The 20654-nt window shown below is 37.7% G+C and overlaps 1 protein-coding gene across 3 annotated transcripts in view; it reads left to right on the top strand.

Annotated features, from left to right (window-relative positions):
* Nucleotides 1-10365, top strand: part of LOC109486547 (calcitonin gene-related peptide type 1 receptor-like) — a 67575-nt gene extending 57210 nt beyond the window's left edge. For 2 of the 3 annotated variants that reach the window (XM_019790385.1, XM_019790383.1), the window contains exons 9-15: nt 252-405; nt 1368-1431; nt 2201-2267; nt 5750-5835; nt 7186-7321; nt 8367-8408; nt 9912-10365. In XM_019790385.1, the coding sequence (XP_019645944.1) occupies nt 252-405; nt 1368-1431; nt 2201-2267; nt 5750-5835; nt 7186-7321; nt 8367-8408; nt 9912-10169 (807 nt within the window). In that variant the 3' untranslated portion in view covers nt 10170-10365. Of the gene's footprint in view, nt 1-251; nt 406-1367; nt 1432-2200; nt 2268-5749; nt 5836-7185; nt 7322-8366; nt 8532-9911 lie in introns of all 3 variants that reach the window. The other variant, XM_019790386.1, reaches the window with a different exon arrangement.
* The last annotated feature ends 10289 nt before the right edge of the window (nt 10366-20654 follow it).

Genomic DNA, 20654 nt, shown 5'->3' with positions numbered 1-20654 from the left:
GTGAGGGGTTTAGATCAGGTTTAGAGTAGGTTTTGGATGAACAGAGTTAGGTTAGGTTTTGGATGAACTCGTTGATTGTGTAACACCTGTTGATTGCCTCTCCAGGTGTCTTGCCGTGTGCTCCATGTGCTGACTCAGTATGCCCTGGGGTGTAACTACTTCTGGATGCTGTGTGAGGGGTTTAGATCAGGTTTAGGTTTAGGTTTTGGATGAACTGTTGATTGTGTAACACCTGTTGATTGTCTCTGCAGGTATCTTGCCGTGTGCTCCATGTGCTGACTCAGTATGCCCTGGGGTGTAACTACTTCTGGATGTTGTGTGAGGGCATCTACCTTCACACCCTCATCGTGGTGGCCGTTTTCTCCGAGAAGGGATCCCTCCTCTGGTACTACCTGCTAGGATGGGGTACGTACGACATTCAAAATCTGTCTGGAAACCCACAATACATTATTGTTTTATATGGACCAGAGATTTACATAAAACTGAAGCAAAGTTTGAAACACTTATAGTAAGTTTGAAACACTTATAGTAAGTTTGAAACACTTACAATGTATAGTAAGTTTGAAACACTTATAGTAAGTTTGAAACACTTATACATTTGTAGTAAGTTTGAAACACTTACATGTATAGTAAGTTTGAAACACTTATAGTAAGTTTAAAACACTTATAGTAAGTTTGAAACACTTATAGTAAGTTTGAAACACTTATACATTTGTAGTAAGTTTGAAACACTTACATGTATAGTAAGTTTGAAACACTTATAGTAAGTTTGAAACACTTATAGTAAGTTTGAAAAACGTATATAGTAAGTTTGAAAAACTTATAGTAAGTTTGAAACACTTATAGTAAGTTTGAAACACTTATGATAAGTTTGAAACACTTATGATAAGTTTGAAACACTTATGATAAGTTTGAAACACTTACAATAAGTTTGAAACACTTATGATAAGTTTGAAACACTTACAATAAGTTTGAAACACTTATGATAAGTTTGAAACACTTACGATAAGTTTGAAACACTTATGATAAGTTTGAAACACTTACGATAAGTTTGAAACACTTATGATAAGTTTGAAACACTTACAATAAGTTTGAAAAACTTATAGTAAGTTTGAAACACTTATAGTAAGTTTGAAACACTTATAGTAAGTTTGACACACTTATAGTAAGTTTGAAACACTTATAATAAGTTTGAAACACTTATAATAAGTTTGAAACACTTATAGTAAGCTTAAAACACTTATAGTAAGTTTGAGTAAGTTTGAAACACTTATAGTAAGTTTGAAACACTTATAGTAAGTTTGAAACACAATAAGTTTGTAATAAGTTTGAAACACTAAAAACTCTTAACATTTTTATCTTTACAGGCTTCCCAGCCATTCCAACTATCATCTACACTGTGGTCAGAAGCATCTACGCTGATGACAAGGAGTAAGTTGCTAGCTTGAATTTTGTATTCTGTTGTAAGCGGCCATATAAAAATGTTGATTATAATTGTGGTATTGAGAAGGAACAAATGAGTGCAAATCAAATCACCACTGTTTAATCATTCTGTAACATTACCCATCTTCTATGAACAACAGAAGAGTCACCTTCAAGCTAGAAAACATTGACACATAAGGCCACACCAATTTAATTTCTTGGTTAACGGATTCGTCCGCTTCATTTTTTTCTGATTTGCAAATAAAAATGAAAATTCAGCATCAACTGCAAAATGCTCATATTTTGCCCTTAACATTTGAAAACAGTCCTTTTCTTCCTAGTTGTTACAGTTATTCTATCTTTCAATGCAGTGGTATCATTAAAAGTTCAAAATTCATTGTTTAAATTTTGAACCAGCCCGGTGTGTTGACTTCATGTCTCCTATCGTACCATTTTGGGCCATAATAGGATGCCTATAGGCCTGTTTTTATTTTTTATTTTTTTCACCCGCCCGCTCCATTATTTTTCTAGAAAAATCCGTTAACCAAGAAATTACATTGGTGTGGCCTAATGGCAAATCAATTTGTAGGATTAGTGTACATTGTTTGACTGTAGTTCCCCTAGCCTGGCCACATCTTATGAAGTTAAATTCTTGTGAATTGAAGGCTTGACCAAAGCTATTATGTTTAAAAAATACAATGAGTATTGCAGTTTAATGAAAAGAAATGGATGAATGGAATGTAAGCAATAAAAAAAATGGACTGTCCCTTTATTTCAGGTGCTGGATCAATGCTAGCACCAAGCTGTTGTATGTCAACCAGGGACCAATCATTGCTGCCCTCTTGGTAAGTATAAGTTACACATACAATGTATAAATATAGAATACAACACGGGGTATTCCGTATCGCCCTAGGTATCGGCCCGACCGTGGGTTGGATCGCCCGACGGCCGCAGGCCGGAGGGCGATCCGACTCGCGGGAGGGCCGGGACCGAGGGCGATGCGGAATACACCGTGTTGTATTTTATTTATGTCATACCCACCCAAGAAAACACGCCTTTCAATGCAAGATGAGCCAAAAGTTGGTGCCACTAAACCCTAAAATGCAACAACATCAATTCCAACGTCCGGATTCTGTATTCCAATTTTCGAAAGGGGCACAAGCAGGTAGGGCGAAACGCATTCGAATCGTTTTATGGAAGCCATGGAAGCGTTCGATAACGGGTTCCGGACCGGGCCATACTTTACGGTACGGCCCGGTCCAGAACCCGTTATCGAACTTTATCGCGGCCCGGGTATTATATAATATATTGTAGATAGAGCTTGTAACCTTGTCATCAGTTAAAAATCCATCCCTGTTCAAAAGCTTTAGATTGCTTAAACAATATTTATGTTTACCAAAGGAAAAGATATTGTTTTTGCTCAGTTTTGTCTTTTCCAAACACAAAAGGTCAATGACCTGAACCAGGTAGTCTATCACCATGGTAACTAGTGTTGGGTTACATCATGTTGCAGTTTTATAGCAGCAAATATTTAGATTCCTGTCACCATATACAAATGTATAATTTTATCTGAATGTGTTTGAGTAAGAATTAACAGAGCAGACCATATGGGAAGGTAATCATTATGCATTTGCTTTGCTCTTCAGTTTATGATTTTGTTCACGATTCTGTAACACTCAAGTTTGGTCTGGTTCACTGGCTGGATTCAAATCCTGTATATCAAGCAGTCAGTTCATGGAAGTACACTTGATCTGCCTGCTTTTGGTTTGACCTCAGGATATGTTCAAGTTTCATTCTGCAAGGTTCCATAACTTTAAGCTGGAATTGAGCAGAAGAAATTGCACATTTCTATCATTCCTTCCACTACTTGAAAATCAGATGTGGTACAAGTGTCAAATTAGTACACAACACCCAGTGTCTTGCAAGACCAATAAGAACTAGAAAGGTACATGTAATATTTGCAAAGCAAATGCATAATGTTTACCTTAAAGTTTACATATGGGAAGCTCTGTTGATTCTTACACAAACACATTCATATATATGGTGACAGGAGTCTAAATCCCCCCTGCTATAAAATTGCAACATGATGTAACCCAACACTAGTTACCATGGTGACAGATGTCTGGTTCAGGTCATTGACCTATTTGTTTGGAGAAGTAGAGTAAGAAGAAGCAGAGCAAAAAGAATATGTTTCCTTCTGCAAAGGTAAACATAACTATCATAGGATCACATACAAATTAGGAACACTGCAAAAATATGCAGTTCTATCTTCTCATCAACTGCCATGTTAAATGACAGCAAGTGAAGAAACCTGAAGCATGTACAATGTATATTGATTTTTCAATGCCTTAACCACTGCATCCTAATAGCTTGGATAAGGCCACACCAAGTAAATTTTATGGATGACGTCCTTTGGAGACCCTAAATCTAATGCGAGAGGGCGAAAAAAAAAACAAGAAGGGCCCTAAAAAACAAGAGGCCTAGATTAGAAATATACTAAGAGATGACAAATGTTAGGACACAAATTGAATGAGGTGACATAGTAAAACAAGCAAGAAGTCTTTTATTCATCATCAAAACAGCAATAAATCAGGTGGAACAGCAGTTGTCGTCTTGTGCTTTGGGGAGATAGATGGAGCGATCAGCAAATTTCTTCAAATGTGGCAGCATGTACCAAACTGAATTCCTAATTGGAAGTCATGATTTCCTTGCTTGATGCTTAATAAGCTTTGGTCCGTACAAACCTATTTGCGGCACTGTCGTGACTCTTTGGTCATAGTTAAGCGGAATTTCTTGTTTTTTTCCTAGGAACAGGCCAAAATCAATGCGCTCGCGGACGTCATCCATAAAATTTACTTTACCTAATACCAAGTATTTTTAGATAGATCTAAGGCTTCCTCCAACTCTCAATAGAGCCAGGATTTATCTAAAGAAAATAGATGACTCATGATAAGGGGTTTAGGGCCCCCCGGGGTGTTCTTATACCACCTGCTGGTATTTCTTAACCCTGTGAAGAAGGTTAAGCACTGCTCCAGAGGATTAGGTTGACCTAAGCCGATGATTTAGCTTTAAGCCCCTTGGCAGGACGGCAGAACGTCATTTGGGCCAGGGGGCAGCCTTAATGGAAGAACATTTGGTTAAGCTGGACTTCTGGGTTTTATAAAGGGAGTGCTTGTCACTATGCATGGATGAACTCTGTATCCTGAGTGAGTTGAGCTAGAAATAAATCTCAAGATGTAAGTAACACCTATACATGTACAGCATGCTAACATAGGGATCTGCTAAACAAATGTTATAAAGCTTGATTTGAATGAAAGTTTTACAACTCCATGTTACAACTTACTGTTTCCTAGCTATATGTAAATTATGCATAAATACTTGTTCTTTCCGGAAATAATATATAGTGTCAGTGTAAGTGTTTTTAATCGCTTTTTAATTTTATTAAATGTAGTTTTTATCGATTCACTCTGTGTATTTTAAACGTTGTCAAATATTGGCTCAATTCATGTTTTTTGAACTTTTAACATGTCATGCCAATATGAATAAAGCTGAATCTGAATCTGAAAATCTGATTCTGACAATGTTGATAATAGATTGTGTGGAAACTATTGATCGCTTTTGAAAAACTGATAATGTAAACACCAGTTCATCATGATTACTCATATATGATATTGATTCATATACTGGTTTAAAAACATGTCAATTCACAGAAGATAACACTGAAGAATGCTAATGTATACATTTAATATTAAATTATGCTATTGGATTTTTTGTGTTTCATTTCCATGGTGGCTTATGATTTGTTGTCATAGGGAGATCTGATATTTTTACTTAATGAAATTAATGTTATAGGTTGCAGAGATGTGGGTTTGTGTCTGGACAGAGTAGTATGACAGGACATGGGTGGGAAAGATTGACAGGCAGAATGACAGGAGGTCAGAGGTGTCAAAAAATGGCATTGGAGCCAGCAGGAATTGGAGGTTTACATGGGAGAATCCGTGAAAACATGTAGTTTCATCAGGTTGGTAAGTGCCTGAGTAAAGAGACTCTTTTTACACAACCAAGTCTTTTATTCAGCCGACATTTTAGTGACCATCTGTCACCATCCTCAGGGCATACGTAAGATATGTAAATATTGTACATTTGGGAATGCATCTATAGCAGCAACACCTGTGCTGCAGCGCAATGTGAACCAGTCAGAATTGCCCTGAGGAAGGTGACAGACAGTCACCGAAACATCGGCTGAATAAAACTCTTGGTTGTGTAAAAAAGTCTCTTTACTACATGGGAGAATATTGTGGTGAGGATGATACATTTTTTCTTCCAGGTGAACCTGTTCTTCCTGTTGAACATCCTCCGTGTGCTGATCACCAAGCTACGAGCCACCAACACTCCTGAGACTAACTCCTACAGGTAGATACTGTACAGTACATATTGTGTTGAAAAAAATCAGCTAAACTGCATGGAATAGCATGAAAATTCCAAAACAGTCTTGAGGGGAGAGTCTGTATATTGGCATGCACAGTTTCAGAATTGGGTTTTCAGTACCAAGGACAGGACCTTGTCTGATAGAGGGAATGCCTGTATATTGTCATGCACAGTTTCAGTACTGCATTTTCAGTACCAAGGACAGCACCATGTCTGATACAGGGAAAGTCTGTATATTGGCATGCACAGTTTCAGGAATAGATTTTCAGTACCAAGGACAGGACCATGTCTGATATAGGGAAAGTCTGTATATTGGCATGCACAGTTTCAGTACTGCGTTTTCAGTACAAGGAAAGGACCATATCTGAGAGGAAAATCTGTATATTGGCCTGCACAGTTTCAGAATTGGGTTTTCAGTACCAAGGACAGGACCATGTCTAAGTCTGTATATTGGCCTGCACAGTTTCAGTACTGCGTTTTCAGTGCAAAGGACAGGACCATGTTTGATACAGGGAAAGTCTGTATATTGTCATACACAGTTTGAGGAAAGGGTTTTCAGTACCAAGGACAGGACCATGTCTGATATAGGGAAAGTCTGTATATTGGCATGTACAGTTTCAGAATTGGGTTTTCAGTACCAAGGACAGGACCATGTCTGATAGAGGGAAAGTCTGTATATTGGCATGCACAGTTTCAGAAATGGGTTTTCAGTACCAAGGACAGGACCATGTCTGATAGAGGGAAAGTCTGTATATTGTCATGCACAGTTTCAGGACTGGGTTTTCAGTACCATGGACAGAACCATGTCTGAGGGAAGAGTCTGTATATTGGCATGCACAGCTTCAGAAAAGGATTTTCAGTACCAAGGACAGGACCATGTCTGAGAAGAAAATCTGTATATTGGCATGCACAGTTTCAGTACTGCGTTTTCAGTACCAAGGACAGGACCATGTCTAAGGGAAAGTCTGTATATTGACATGCACAGTTTCAGTACTGCGTTTTCAGTACCAAGGACAGGACCATGTCTAAGGGGAAGTCTGTATATTGGCATGTACAGTTTCAGTACTGCGTTTTCAGTAATCAAGGACAGGACCATGTCTAAGGGAAAGTCTGTATATTGGCATGCACAGTTTAAGGAATTGGTTTTCAGCACCAAGGACAGGACCATGTAGAGTAAGATTTTCCTCCCAGCCTCATTTTTATTTTTAAATGTCCAAGAAATAAGAAAATAAATTAAAGTGGCCTGAAGTTACAATGACATTTACAACCAGAAATGAGAATTTAGACTGACTAGAATGTTATATCCATGATCAAGGTTTGTTTTCTCCCTACCAGGAAAGCCGTGCGGGCCACACTGATCCTGGTGCCTCTGCTGGGGGTCCAGTTTGTCGTGGTTCCCTTCAGACCGACTGACGGGACCACCGCCGAGGTCATCTACGACTACGCCTCCACCGTCCTGATGAATTATCAGGTACAACAGTCTTATCACAGTGGCACCTGTGGTGTGCAATAGTACATGGGCCAGAAACCCAAATTTCACATATTGGTACCACCTGAGGTGGCCAATTCTAAAAAAAAGAAAAAATTGCAGAGCATAAGGGTGGTGCCCATATCCATTTCTGTAGCCCTTGGGCGACACACAGTTGTGCAATGCACTACAGCAGGGGGCTGGTCCTCTGGTAGTGCTGTGTGTTTGACCTTCCCACACTCTTTCTCATATGTGCTGATATGAGTGCTAAGCAGAGAAAGAAGTGTGTACCATTTTTAAAGTCTTTGGTATGGCCCGGCTGGGGTTTGAACTCACGACCTCCCGGTTAAAAGTGAGCACTCTACCAATTGAGCTATTGCACCAGCCAATTCTCATTATGCTTTTTGAAAAGTAAGTTGTCTGTGGCATACATTTTGATATGATAGCCATTGCACATTGGTTGCTTTGACCTCGCTATCTGACCTTGAACGTTGAACCCATATGGACCGTGTCATTTTGCACCTATAATGCAATCTGAAATAGTAAAAACTGCCCTGAGGAAGGTGACAGACGGTCACCAAAAGACCAATTGAATAAACCTCTTGGTTGTGTAAAAAGAGTATCATTTTTGTAATGCTTTTTACTATTAATTCCAAGGAATATACAAGAAAACAGTTACTGTAGCAACTGGATAGATTCAAGTATCACTAACTAGTTTTTGTCAGTGACTGAAGTACTAGATGCTACTTGAAACGTCTGACAGTTTTCAGTTGCTTGAGTACTGTAGATCGCAATTTTTTCTGTACTGCGAACTTATCATTGATCACCAAGAACAAATATTTTGCCAACTTTCTTTTTGCTGCACCTGCCATCACCGCGAACATATCCTGCGAACACGTCCATTTTTCTCAGACCGCGAACTTTCTCTACTGCAAACATAAAGTGAATTAACAGTAACCGTTTCCTTCTGTATCTCATTAACTGGATGTCCAGCCTTCATTGATGCAATTCTAAGGAATGTTCTAACAATTGTTGCCCCCCCCTCTAGGGTTTGTTCGTGGCCTTGATCTACTGCTTCTTCAACGGCGAGGTAATGGACGTTCTGTATAAGTGGTTTTATCTGAATGTGCTAGAGAAGTACCCCAAAAATGACCCCTTTGGAATCAACACAACTGGCGAAAAGACCACCCGTCACACAGCCGTGGTGTAGTCCGTAAGTCTCAGATCCTGGAAGCCTCTGCCCCCCTCCCACTCCCCGCCCCCCTCCCCCTTGTGTTTTGTGTGTGTGTTTTCTTATAATTCCGCCTACCCTGGGTGCCAGACAAGTTTACGGGCCGCTAACCGTTTCCTTCGGCAGCCAGAAGCCCTTTGCCCGCCGATCTAAATTACCGTTGTGGTGGGGAGTATTATGCCGCCCTGCCAAATGCAAGCTCCCCCGGGCTAGACTCCCCCGCAGCGGTAATTTAGACAGGCGGGCGAAGGGCTCTTGGCTTCCTAAGGGAATGGCTGAGGGCCCAAAACGAGTTTGGCTTCCAGGGTAAATTCCGCCCTGATTTCAGTGATCACTCCCGAGTGTTTTCTCCACCTCCAATCATGTACAAATCATACCAATAATTTTTCATTTGCTGTGATTTGCCAAGAGACCTGAACAATTAAAAAGCAGAGAATTTGAAGAAATTGTCAATTTTTTTTTCGATTCCTTAGTAGTCTTCATAGCATTTGGTGTTGTGTACCTTAGTTTGTTCAGTTTGTTTACTACTTTTGCATTTTATTTGGCACCCCATGCCTTCATATCTTGATGACATTTCTTCATGTCATCGAGATTTGTATTTCATGGGTTGTCAGAAATATGGGTGCTGATATCATTTCGCCAGTTGTTTGCCCCAATATTCGGCTGTGCCACAAACATAATTTTTAATCATTTATAATCGTCTGAATCATGTGTGGTGTGTGATTGCTTGCTTATCATTTGAGTGGCTGGACATTGTTGCATACATATTGAACACAGTCATATGTACATAATGTATTATGTATAGTTCATCTAATATCATGTTTTTATGTGTTCTACATGATGCAAAGATTAACAATGTTGAATCTTACATCCTTTACCAAGTGTTATCCGAGAATTGCTTTGAAATGCAAGATTGTGTTTAGAAGCTGACAAATCGATCCTGGACTACCTCTCGTATATAAATGACCAGATAATGATCTCTCAACACAAACAGGATGCATGTAGATCTCAAAATGGAAACTTATTTCTTTTTCAAAAATACTTTTTTAATAGTTTTTGATTATATGGTTTTACATTGTATCTAGGATCGGTCAGCTCAGCAAATATAAGACATCAAAAGAAAAATAACTTAGTTTATTTCTGATTCTTTTATATACATCAGTATATGCCTGTATATGCCTGTCTCTTGTCACATGATAAGAGACGTGACAAGATTTTTACCAGGTTGACGAAGAGACAGAGTGTGTCTCGAAAGCTCCCCAGATCATATTAGCTAACTTTCTGTTGTGTGTTTCGTTATAAATATTCGTCGAAAGATTACAAATTCTTGCTGCCCATTTTTTACTTCTTCCTGGGTCACAGGTCATCGGCCAGGTCAAGAGAAAATGGCGGAACTTCCAGGCGGAGCGAAACCGCGGCGGGAGGTACAGCCAGCACCGCGGCTCGCACTCGCACTCTTTCTTCGCCGCCACCACCACGACCACCACTGGGACAGAGCTCGTCCCCTTCAACCCCGGGCACAAGAACGACACCAACGGATCGCACATGTCCGGCCTGAAAATGCCGATGATTCCAGAAAAAGACAGTTTGGAGGAGAGGATGGAAGAGAACAGTGTATAGCAGAGATGTTTTTGCACAACGAAAATCACACATTGCTGTAAGTACAGGAGATAGGGTTATACTTTCATTCACAACACTCGTAGAAATAAATGCTACATGATTCCTGTGCCCATGATTCCAGAGAAAGACAGTTAGGAGGAGATGATGGAAGAGATCAGCATATAGCTGAAATGTTTTTGCACACACACAGACTCAGGAGATGGGGTGATACTTTCATTCGCCACACTCATGATATCATAGAAACAAATGCTGACAGCTAGAAAGTCTGAATGGAAGACAACAGTGTAATAGCAGAAATGTTTTGCACAACAAAAATCACACATTGACTCATATTTACTGCAAGTACAGGAGATAGGGTGATACTTTCATTCGCAACACTCGTAGAAACTCTGAGATGTTTTTGAACAACCGAAATCGCACATGACTCCTGTAAGTACAGGAGATAGTGTGATAACTTTCGTTTGCCACACTTGTAGAAATAAATGCTGGCTGCTAGAAAGTCTGTACAGGAGGCTATGAAACAGGCACAAAATTCATCTAAATGCATCAACTTAAAAAAGTTTAAGATGGTTCAATTTTAAAAGTAGTCTTTCTTTGGTGAGATGGGAATTTTTTTTTTAACTTTGTTTCAATTTTATTCCACTGCAAAGACCTGTTCTTCATTCCATTTTTCTCTGCCTATTTTTGAAATTTTTTCTACTTGGTTTTGAGTTTTCATGTAAAACAACCCTACATGAAGGAGTCTGCCGAATGGTCCAGTGATGCCTTGAGATTGTTCCTGCTACTGAAGAGAAGATCATTCCCTTTTTGTATAGTAGGATGTATCTATGCCCATGTACATGTAGTGTTACCAAAATAGGGTTTCCAATACCAGTGAAATACATAAGGCCTTTACGTGTATAAAAACTAAAGTACATTTTTGTGGGCATTATAATGGCATAATGCTACTTGTAGATAGTTTATAAAAAAGATAAAAATAAAATAAGATAGAGGACACAAATTCAAAATCTGATTATTAAAAATAAACCTAAAAATATGAGTGCTCGTTTCTAAGCAGTGTACAGATCACACTCACTGGTTTCATGAAATGCCAATCATTGTTTATCTACAGCAAGGCATAGATATCCTTTTATTTGTAAGGCCATGTTGATTTGATTATATGGATGACATCCTCCGGGAGCCCCAAAACTGATGCGCGCGTGCGAATAAAAAAAAAGTTTTGCAAAAAAAAAAAGTTCTTTTCATTATGAAATCTACGTGGTCACGAGGGTTGAGCAAATGGCACAGAATATGGTTTGGCGAATAATCTAGTCTTCAAGTTCATTTCTTTACAATTTCGTTTTTACAATTTTGGCATTCTACGACATTGGTATAGTTTTTATTGATTTTTTTGTAACTTATGGTATATTTTTGCTCATTTTGCAACTGTTTTGTACGATTTACAGTATGGTTGAAAACTTTTTTTTTTTGGAAACGGCCGAAAATTCATGCGCGCGCGGATGTCATCCATATAATCAAATCAACATGGCCTAACTTGTGTGGAGAGTAGAAGTGTTGATGATATTATGGAGAGTGAATGCCTTGCACAGCTGCTACTTCGTCCACATTCCAAGTGGGACTTCTCCCACATAGGACACGTACTGTACTTATAATGCCAAAGGAAAATCTATCTGTACTGATTTTCATAGACTAAAAGTATATCTTGAAATTGAATTTGGAAAAAAAGTCTAATATAGACTAACACGCAGTTGGCCTTTGAGATGCAGTATTGACTCAAGTTTTGTCCTGTATGTTGTTAAAAAAAGGAACAATGATATTCTACTGGAATGAAGCATGTGTAAATACACACTACAATATAGGCCTTGATTCTACAACGCTTTCATGATATAACAAATTGCTTTGGTGAAGGACTTGCCATATACATTTTGTATATAACAATGGTTGGTAAAATCAGCATGTAAAAATGCCTGAAGCTTTAAATTTGTGGGCACAAAGATCTTGGATTCCCTGGAAAGGACAAAACAAGGAAAATTGATGTTTGGGCTGTTTACGGTAGCCAGATTTAACCAACTAACATTGGTAAACAAAGTTTTCAACTTATAACTACAGATAACAAGAGTCTGTTTCTTGCCAGCATTTGCCAAGAAGGAATTGCAAAGAAATGTATTTACTAGAATTCTACATATACTGTAGTATTACAATAGTGTGTATCATATTATTATGATTATAATATTACCAAAATAGTGGTGTTGAGCTTTGTTCTCATGTTGTAAAATTGGTGGTATTTGCATTGTATCCTATTGTAGTCATTGGTGTTTTCGACAGAATTTAAAAACAACACGAGATGCATGCTTGCTTAGGCCACAACAATTTAATATGTTGGTTCTCGGATTCGCCTCTTCATTTTTTTCTGATTTGTCAAAAAAAAAAAAGATTCTGGTTCTGAATCAACTCAAAAATGCTCATATTTTGCCCCCAACAGTTGAGGAAATTCCTTTTCTTCCTAGTTGTTACAGTTTTTTCCATCTATCAATGCAGTGGTTTGATTAAAAGTTCAAAATTTATACTTTAAATATTAACCCAGCCTTTTTGTTGACTTAATGGCTCATATTGTAGCATTTGGGGCTACAATAGGATGCCTAGACCTGTTTTTATTTTTTGTTTTTTTCTCCGAAAAAATCCGAGAACCAACAAATTAAATTGGTGTGGCCTTATTGTGTTGAGGCTGGCAGACATTCCGCCATTGTGGCTGTTGTGTTATTTGTCTTTTGCAGTGCACATGCATACGGATAGAACTACTCAATCTTCTGCAAAGATTTGCAGAATATTAATATTGAGTGATTCATAGACAACATGATAAAAGACCTTGATTCTGCTGTTGTCAATGGCATCATATATGATAAATATATACTAAAAGATCATAACAGACATTCCTACAAACTGATACTACAGTTTATCCATTATGACCGTGCCATTATTATACACAACAGCTAATGGTTAAAAATGCTTGAAACTTGACCTTGAAAAAGGTCATGTTTGTTGACCTTGAGAAAGGTCATATTTGCTGACCTTGAGAAAGGTCATATTCGTTGCTGGTGAATAGACAAGATTATTCAAACTGGTGTTATTATAAAATATATACTGAAGTGCTTCAGCACTCAGTTTTGTATAAATATTATAATTGTGTATATAACTAGCCTGTACATGTATAGGCTTTACTACAATACAGAAAGGATGTTGTACTTGATAATTGTTATGTATGGAGGGAAGAAGCCTTTCTATATATACATGTATCTTGTTGCTTAACCTCATCCCTGCAGATTGAAGTAAATGTAGCCTTTTGGCATCAAATTTGTATTGTTTATGGGGTTAGGCAGCAGGGAGAAGGTTACATGATGAGATGTTCATTCTAACAGAATATGTTACTGTGGAACTAACAGATATGTGGATATTTTTGTAAGTATACATGGTGTAGTGAGGTTAAGGGTGTATTATGGATACAATACATACATTATTAAATTCTTGTGGGAGATACCATTATAGTAGTACTTGGATTCATCTTTCAAATGTGCAGTATTAAGATCTTCATGCATAGTTATAAGAAAAGGGTCAGAGACAAATCAGCTTCTTATCATTGTAACAGTGTACTTAAAACAGTTGACATGATTTGTAAATACATTGTTGTAGTGATGTTATGCTTTAGCACATGGTGATGCAGTGTTATAACTGGTTTTTGATGACAGATTTCTTCATATACATGTAATTGGTATGGAAGTATATACATGGAATTTATTTATGTACATACTATTATGTACTACTAACATCCGTGTCCATAATATCACCAGGGTCCATAATATCGCCACCTTGAGAAACAGTGTGCTTAAAGATATTTATACTGCAACATACTTTTGGTATGCACCAGGAGTGGTATGCACACCTCAAATGTACATACCTAGGGTATGTTGCAGTAAAAATATCTTTAAGCACACTTTTTCTCAAGGTGGTGATATTATGGACCCTGGTGATATTATGGACACGAATGTTATATGGATAATCTTTCTTGTGGTCTCTCATTTTAGATTACTTTTGATTCCTCGTGTAATCGGGTGATTTTAGAATTGTTGATACACCAAAATTGGTCATTTTTTACATTAATGTAAAAAAAATATCAGCGATTCTCAAAACATGTAATACACATTTTCAACAGACCACAGAAAGTATTATCAAAATAATGTATATCATATCATTGTGAAATTAAGGTATATGACCCCTGTCAGTCGTGTTTCAAGACATTTCTGGAAAGTGTACCAATGGTATTTTCGTGTAGTCTTGTCGAAATTATAGCAACATTCATCGCCTTTGATGCGTTCAATAAATGTGTATTTTGTCAGTATTCGTACGTTTTGAGTTGTTATTGAGTACTTTATATCTATATATAAACTGACATGGCAGAAATATTTTCACAATCAAAAAGCTCCGTATTCAGCCGCTTGTAAAAGTCGTTCTAGGAATGTTGTCTAAAAGAAACAAATGCAAGTCTGAAACGGTTATTTTTATGATAAATTTGTGATATTTAGTTAGTCGGGGCAAGCCTCAATGTCAAGAACAACATCAAACAAGAACGCACCGCTCTGCTAGTACTTTACGGGGTCAGTTTCAATTTATAGTTCACCTGTACATTTCCACAATAATTAGAAATGGCCGTCAGGAGAGATTTAGCATGTCTGTGCTGTGGCTAGATGGCCTCGTATTTGAGTCCACACTTTGTCCCACAGTGTCAATCAATCAACCGCAAGCACAAGGGCAGAGGCACGGCGGCTGCAGACATGTCCCTCCAGGATGTTCTGCACCGATTTCTGGGCAAAAATTATTGTGATCCATCGGTGACTATGCCGACGTTATGTAGTAATCATTTCATAAATACTCAAAGAATAAGTTTATTCCGTAGCAGGGGACACTTCTGCATAGGGGTACCATACAGACCCATGCAGAAGTGTTCCCCTACCTAACTTATGGCCAAGAAGTCAACTGCTCTTATAAAAAAAATCATAATACTATTGTTATCCATCGGTGACTTCTACCAATGCTTTTTCTGTAAACCTATCATCAATGTACACCCACTGGTTCTTTGGCTTTCAGTTTCTGGAAACCTTTCATAAACTGGGGTTAAGCTTTTGCTTTCAGTTTTTGTCAATGTACCTACGGGCCTTCGTAACTACACGGTACTACCGGTGTTATTACGAAGGCCCGTAGGCACAGTCAGACATTTCTGCATGGGGGGACACTCCTGCATAGAACACCGGGACCGGTCCCTTTCTCTGAAGTTACTAATGATAATTAGTGAATTAAATAAAAACTAGTTCGACTCAGGCAGTTCCTTCTCTTATTCTTACTTTGTTGGTGACTTTAAATCGTTTCAGGATTACGAAGATCTCGTGGATCGCGCGGGCGCAATAACACGGGGCGGTAGAAGTTTTCCGACGCCCGGCTTCAACCAGGCAACCGGTCGCTGTAGGGGGTTCGCCTATTTACCGGAAAGCACATATAGGAGGCACCTGTTGTGTGTTTTGCGCGGTGAGAATTGTACCGTAACCGCGCAAAACTCCTACCGAGACATAGTTAAGTCAGGCAGCGGAGAGATACTAGTCTAAAGGGACCACAGAGCCTCTAAGAGAGCCCGCCCTATCTACGATAGGACTCGGGATACATTGCGAACACGTTACGAAAGAGGTTACGAAAGTGAACTACAGCACATGGATCAAAAGCGGTCTCTAGCAGTCCGTTGCAGAACTGCAGCAATACGTTGCTCCTATTACTGCAGTAATGTTTTATCACCGTTGTGGGGCGCTTTTGATCCATGGCGCTTTTGATTCATGTTAACGTGTCAGAACTATATAGAAGCAGGGTTGCTTTCTGAATAGAAAGGTAAGTGATAAGGCAGCCGTTTGATTATTCTTTAATCCTCATTTATTTAAAAGGAGAAATTCAATGCACTAAATTAAGGAAAATAACAAGGAAAGATTGTAGCTTTCTGAAAGAAATTAATGGAAGGGGAGGGCGCCTGGAAAGGCGTTAGCTACACAGAGGGCGAAAAAAGACAAAAATTTACCGAATATTAGTAGTTAATTAATCCAAAATTTAATGTTTGCATTATTAAGAGTATTGTAAGGTATATCAAACTGAGAAACACTCGAGACAATATATTGTTAAAAGCATAACAGCAAATTGCAATTAAGGACTGTGTAAAGTAAAGGTCTATTGTGTTAAAACATGTTAAAACCAACAGTAATGCTGTTATCTATTGGAATAAAAGATTAAAGGAATATCTTTTAGGTCGACTGATATATTTGTAAAGCAAATAATGGTATAATGGTGTTGGTCTATTACGGTATAAAGCTTAGCAAAGAAATGCAAATTATGATGATTCATTAACAAATGAAGATCACACCTGTGTCTAAACTAAGTTGATTTAATTATTTAATTGAGAATATGCAAATTCTGGTGCTTTCTTGTCAGGTGCTAAGACCACGCTTCGGGAAGACGGCCACGGTGTGCATGGCAGGGAAGGAGCTCCGGTAAAATTCGTCTTTGAAAAACGCGTTACGCACGTTTTCGGTGGTGAGTCGCATTTAACATTGTCCTTTATATACTGGTTACTTTTTAAACCGAACGTATTGTAATGAAGTGAAGCTAAAACACAGAAGTGTGAAGTATATTTTGTGGCGCCCGGGTTCCCTGGGTTTAAACCTGCACTCAATAAAACGGCCGTCAAGGGGCGCTTTTTCAGAGCCTTTTAGTTCAGTTTATTCACCTTTTACTGCCTTATTTTATCAATATGAGCTGTGCTTAAATGTTGTTTAACTGATGTTTGAAATGCATTTCATGTGTTGTGACGGTAACTTAAGAAATAATGTATTTCATGTCTGATTCAATTTGCCATTGGCTATGATAGTATGGTGATTCTTCAGTGAGTGAGTGTCAACTTGTCATATTAATTGTTTTGATGTGCTATATCATGTGATATGTATTATGTGTAATTTTCTGTGATCATGATTTTCTATGTGTACCTTTTCTTGAATGTTCTATTAAACAACTCAAACCCCAACCCAAATCAGGTTTTCAGAACTTTTAACAAATGATGACATCATGTGACTATTGCAATGTATGATGCTCTGTGAGTAGTTATATTTAGCCTGTGATCTTTTTGAATTGTGTATTTCTTGTACACCTTAGGCTTGACATTGTGGGACTTGTCAGCTAAGCTGTGCTTAAATGTTGTTTAGGCCACAGCATGTAATTTTTATGGATGTCATCAGCGTGCGCATTAATTTTCACCTGATTTTTGGGAAAAAAAACAAGAAATTTTGTTGCCTTCTGACAGTGGTCACCATGCCGAAAATGGGCAAAGATGTCTGTTGCCATGCCGAAAGGTGGATGGCAGATAACTATGAAGAGAGGAGACAAGAAAAAGCTAAATGTGTTGTTTCTTACTTTGATGGAGTAATATGTGATGCTGGCTGTGTATATATGAAGTTCCCACTGAATCAAAACCATTTGTACAATGATACAATGATTGAGTCAAAATTTAGAAATGTAGGAACCTTGTTTTTTTCGGCCTGTTTGGAGTCTGCGGCGGATGTCATCCATAAAATTTAGTTGCTGTGGCCTTAACTGATGTTTGAAATGCATTGCATGTGTTGTAATAATTATTGTAACCATTCTGAAATAAGGTATTTCATGTCTGATTCAATTTGCCATTGGCTATGATAGTATGATGTTTCTTCTGTCAACATGTGTGTTAACTTATCATATTGATTGTTTTGATGTATAATATTTTATGTGATATGTACATTGTATTATATGTGATTTTCTATGGTCATGATATTCTATGTGTACCTTTTCTTGAATGTTCTATTAAATGAAGCATAAAGCTCAAATCAAACCCCAACCCAAATCAGGTTTTCAGAACTTTAACATTAATGATGTGACTATTGCAATGTATGATGCTCTGTGAGTAGTTATATTTAGCCTGTGATCTTTCTTTACACCTTAGGCTTGACATTGTGGGACTTGTCAGCTATCCTGTGTTCCTGTCCATATTCTTGGAGGACCCGCCTGTGTTTCTGAGGGACCTGTCACCTATCCACGAGACAAGAGAACATCGGACTTGACCGTGAGTCTACTTTCATTTATGAACTCTTTCAAAAATTGGGTCTGCATGCTGCGATGCGTAATCAGCCGTTTTAGTTTGCACAACGGGACGTTCTTTTCACCATTAAACGTAAAGTGTAAATCGTGGTCACTGCCTTACAAAAGTTAGCGCGCTAAGCGTGATCGGGACCTTCCATGCAGACCCTTAAAAATGACAATGAAAGATGTTGGGAAAGGGCATGTTTGCGATCCTCTGAATTTGTTTGTTCTAAATGCCATTGTTGAAACTCAAATAGACCTGGCCCTCCCTGCTATTTGTTGTCATTTCTGAAAGAATTCACATTCCTAACTACTAGTAATACCTAGTTTAAGGTTGTGACTAATATTTTATTGCAAATATGACGGAGAACACAGTACATTTTCCTATTGAGGAGAGCACTTTTAATAATTGTTGTTTTATTCTGTATAGCAATGGGATATGTTTTCAACAGCATTTGTGATCAAACTGTTTTCCCTGATATCTTCTTCATTATGATCCACATCCACCCTTTTAAAAAACATTTCTATTACAATTGTCCTTCATGTGAAGAAAAAAATCTATATGTTGACACAAAACAATCGATAAAGCAACAATTAACAATGTTAAGGCAAAATAAAAGCATTCAAAATTACAATAAAATGAAGAGACATTTTATAATGATCATGAATTCTAGCTAATGTTTACTGGTGAAGATGACACGCACATTGCACAGTCAAGATTTGGCATTTGTTGGTATCTGACAAATTGTTTTCTGATTTTTCAATATATGACAGTGCAAGTGCAAGGTTTGTAACTTTCAAGGAAGGTCCAGAAGATAATCTGTTCAAAACAACCACAAAACTTTATTTTTTAATTCCCTCTTTTTAAAGTCCTTTCTGAAAAAAAAATTATCCTTTGTGTGAAGAAATGACAATCCACATGATGAAGCAAGCAATTACATATACTTATAGAATTTTTAAAAGCAAAAGAAATGAAACATTCAAAGATGAATAATGCAATTTTAAGCACTCAAACACGGTCAAACATGGTTAAAAATTAGATGAAACAAAGACATTTTTGTGATGATTATGACCAAATGAACAATTCTTTGATGAATCATAATATCCACTCTGACCCGGAGTGCTCTAAATCTCTAAAATATGTATAAACATGTGATTTTACATACTTTGCTATATATTTCCACTGCAATGTGCTTGCAATTATGAATTTGCGAAAGGCACACAAAAAACATACAAACTAGACTCTGATTTACCAAGTTAGTAAAATTATACGTGTTTGTCTCTGGTTGTCAAATAACAAGCAGGATTATTCATAACAAAATATACAAATTTAAAACACATTATAGGTCTTTTGAAGCAATGATGGAGTCGATTTCTGGGGAAATACTTTTGGTCTCATAATGACTGTTTGAAATATGTCCTATTTCTTTACAGAAAATAGAAAAGGCAATGTTGTGCTTTCTTTCTGTATAGAGTGAAATGTACTACAGGTAAGCTGTGTGTGATGTTTGAAAGGGAGGAATTGAGTTACGGAATCAGCAAAACAAAACTCTTTTTGGCGATGCAAGGATTAATAATTATAATTACTCTGTATCTGCTTTCTACATTTTTGAAACTTTTAATGTAGCCAAGCCACAGATAGTTTAATAGGTCAAGTATAACTAACAGTACTTAAAGTGAGAGGTTGATAAAAGTCCAGTGACCAGCAGGTATGGCCTTGACAGTGGGTCAGGATCTCTTTTCCTGGTCCCGGTGGTCTCTGCAACAGATAGAACATTAATACGAGGATCACATACTCTCAAGTGACTTTCTAAGTTAAAAGTAGTCATTTCACAGGTAGACAGGCTGTTGTAGGCTTTAGATGTAGTCAAGTCACAGTGAGAGGTCCAGTGACCAGCAGGTATGGCCTTGACAGTGGGTGAGGATCTATTTTCCTGGTCCCAGTGGTCTCTGCAAAAGATCAACAATAAGGTGTCCTCACTGGCTAATTTGGCATTTTAAACTTTCCATGATCGTTTTGTCACAAAGAAATTTAGAAGAACTGTAGTTGTACTGAATATTGATACCTGGGTACAAAAGGGTTATGAACATGATTTTATGAACCATATGGATGACATCATATTTTATTGCCCCAAATATAATTATCTTTAAAGTTATAATACAGCGCTTTGGTACAAATAACTGCAATAAAAGTATAATTTTCATGTGCATAAAGGCTACAAATGTACGTTTGCACAAATTGATATCTACTAATTACTTGTAGTTACTAGAGAATATACTTTTGATTAGGCTATT

This window comes from Branchiostoma belcheri, unplaced genomic scaffold, assembly GCF_001625305.1.
Source record: "Branchiostoma belcheri isolate BF01 breed outbred unplaced genomic scaffold, Haploidv18h27 scaffold81, whole genome shotgun sequence".
NCBI lineage: Eukaryota > Metazoa > Chordata > Leptocardii > Amphioxiformes > Branchiostomatidae > Branchiostoma > Branchiostoma belcheri.
This window is presented reverse-complemented; position numbering and strand designations above follow the sequence as displayed.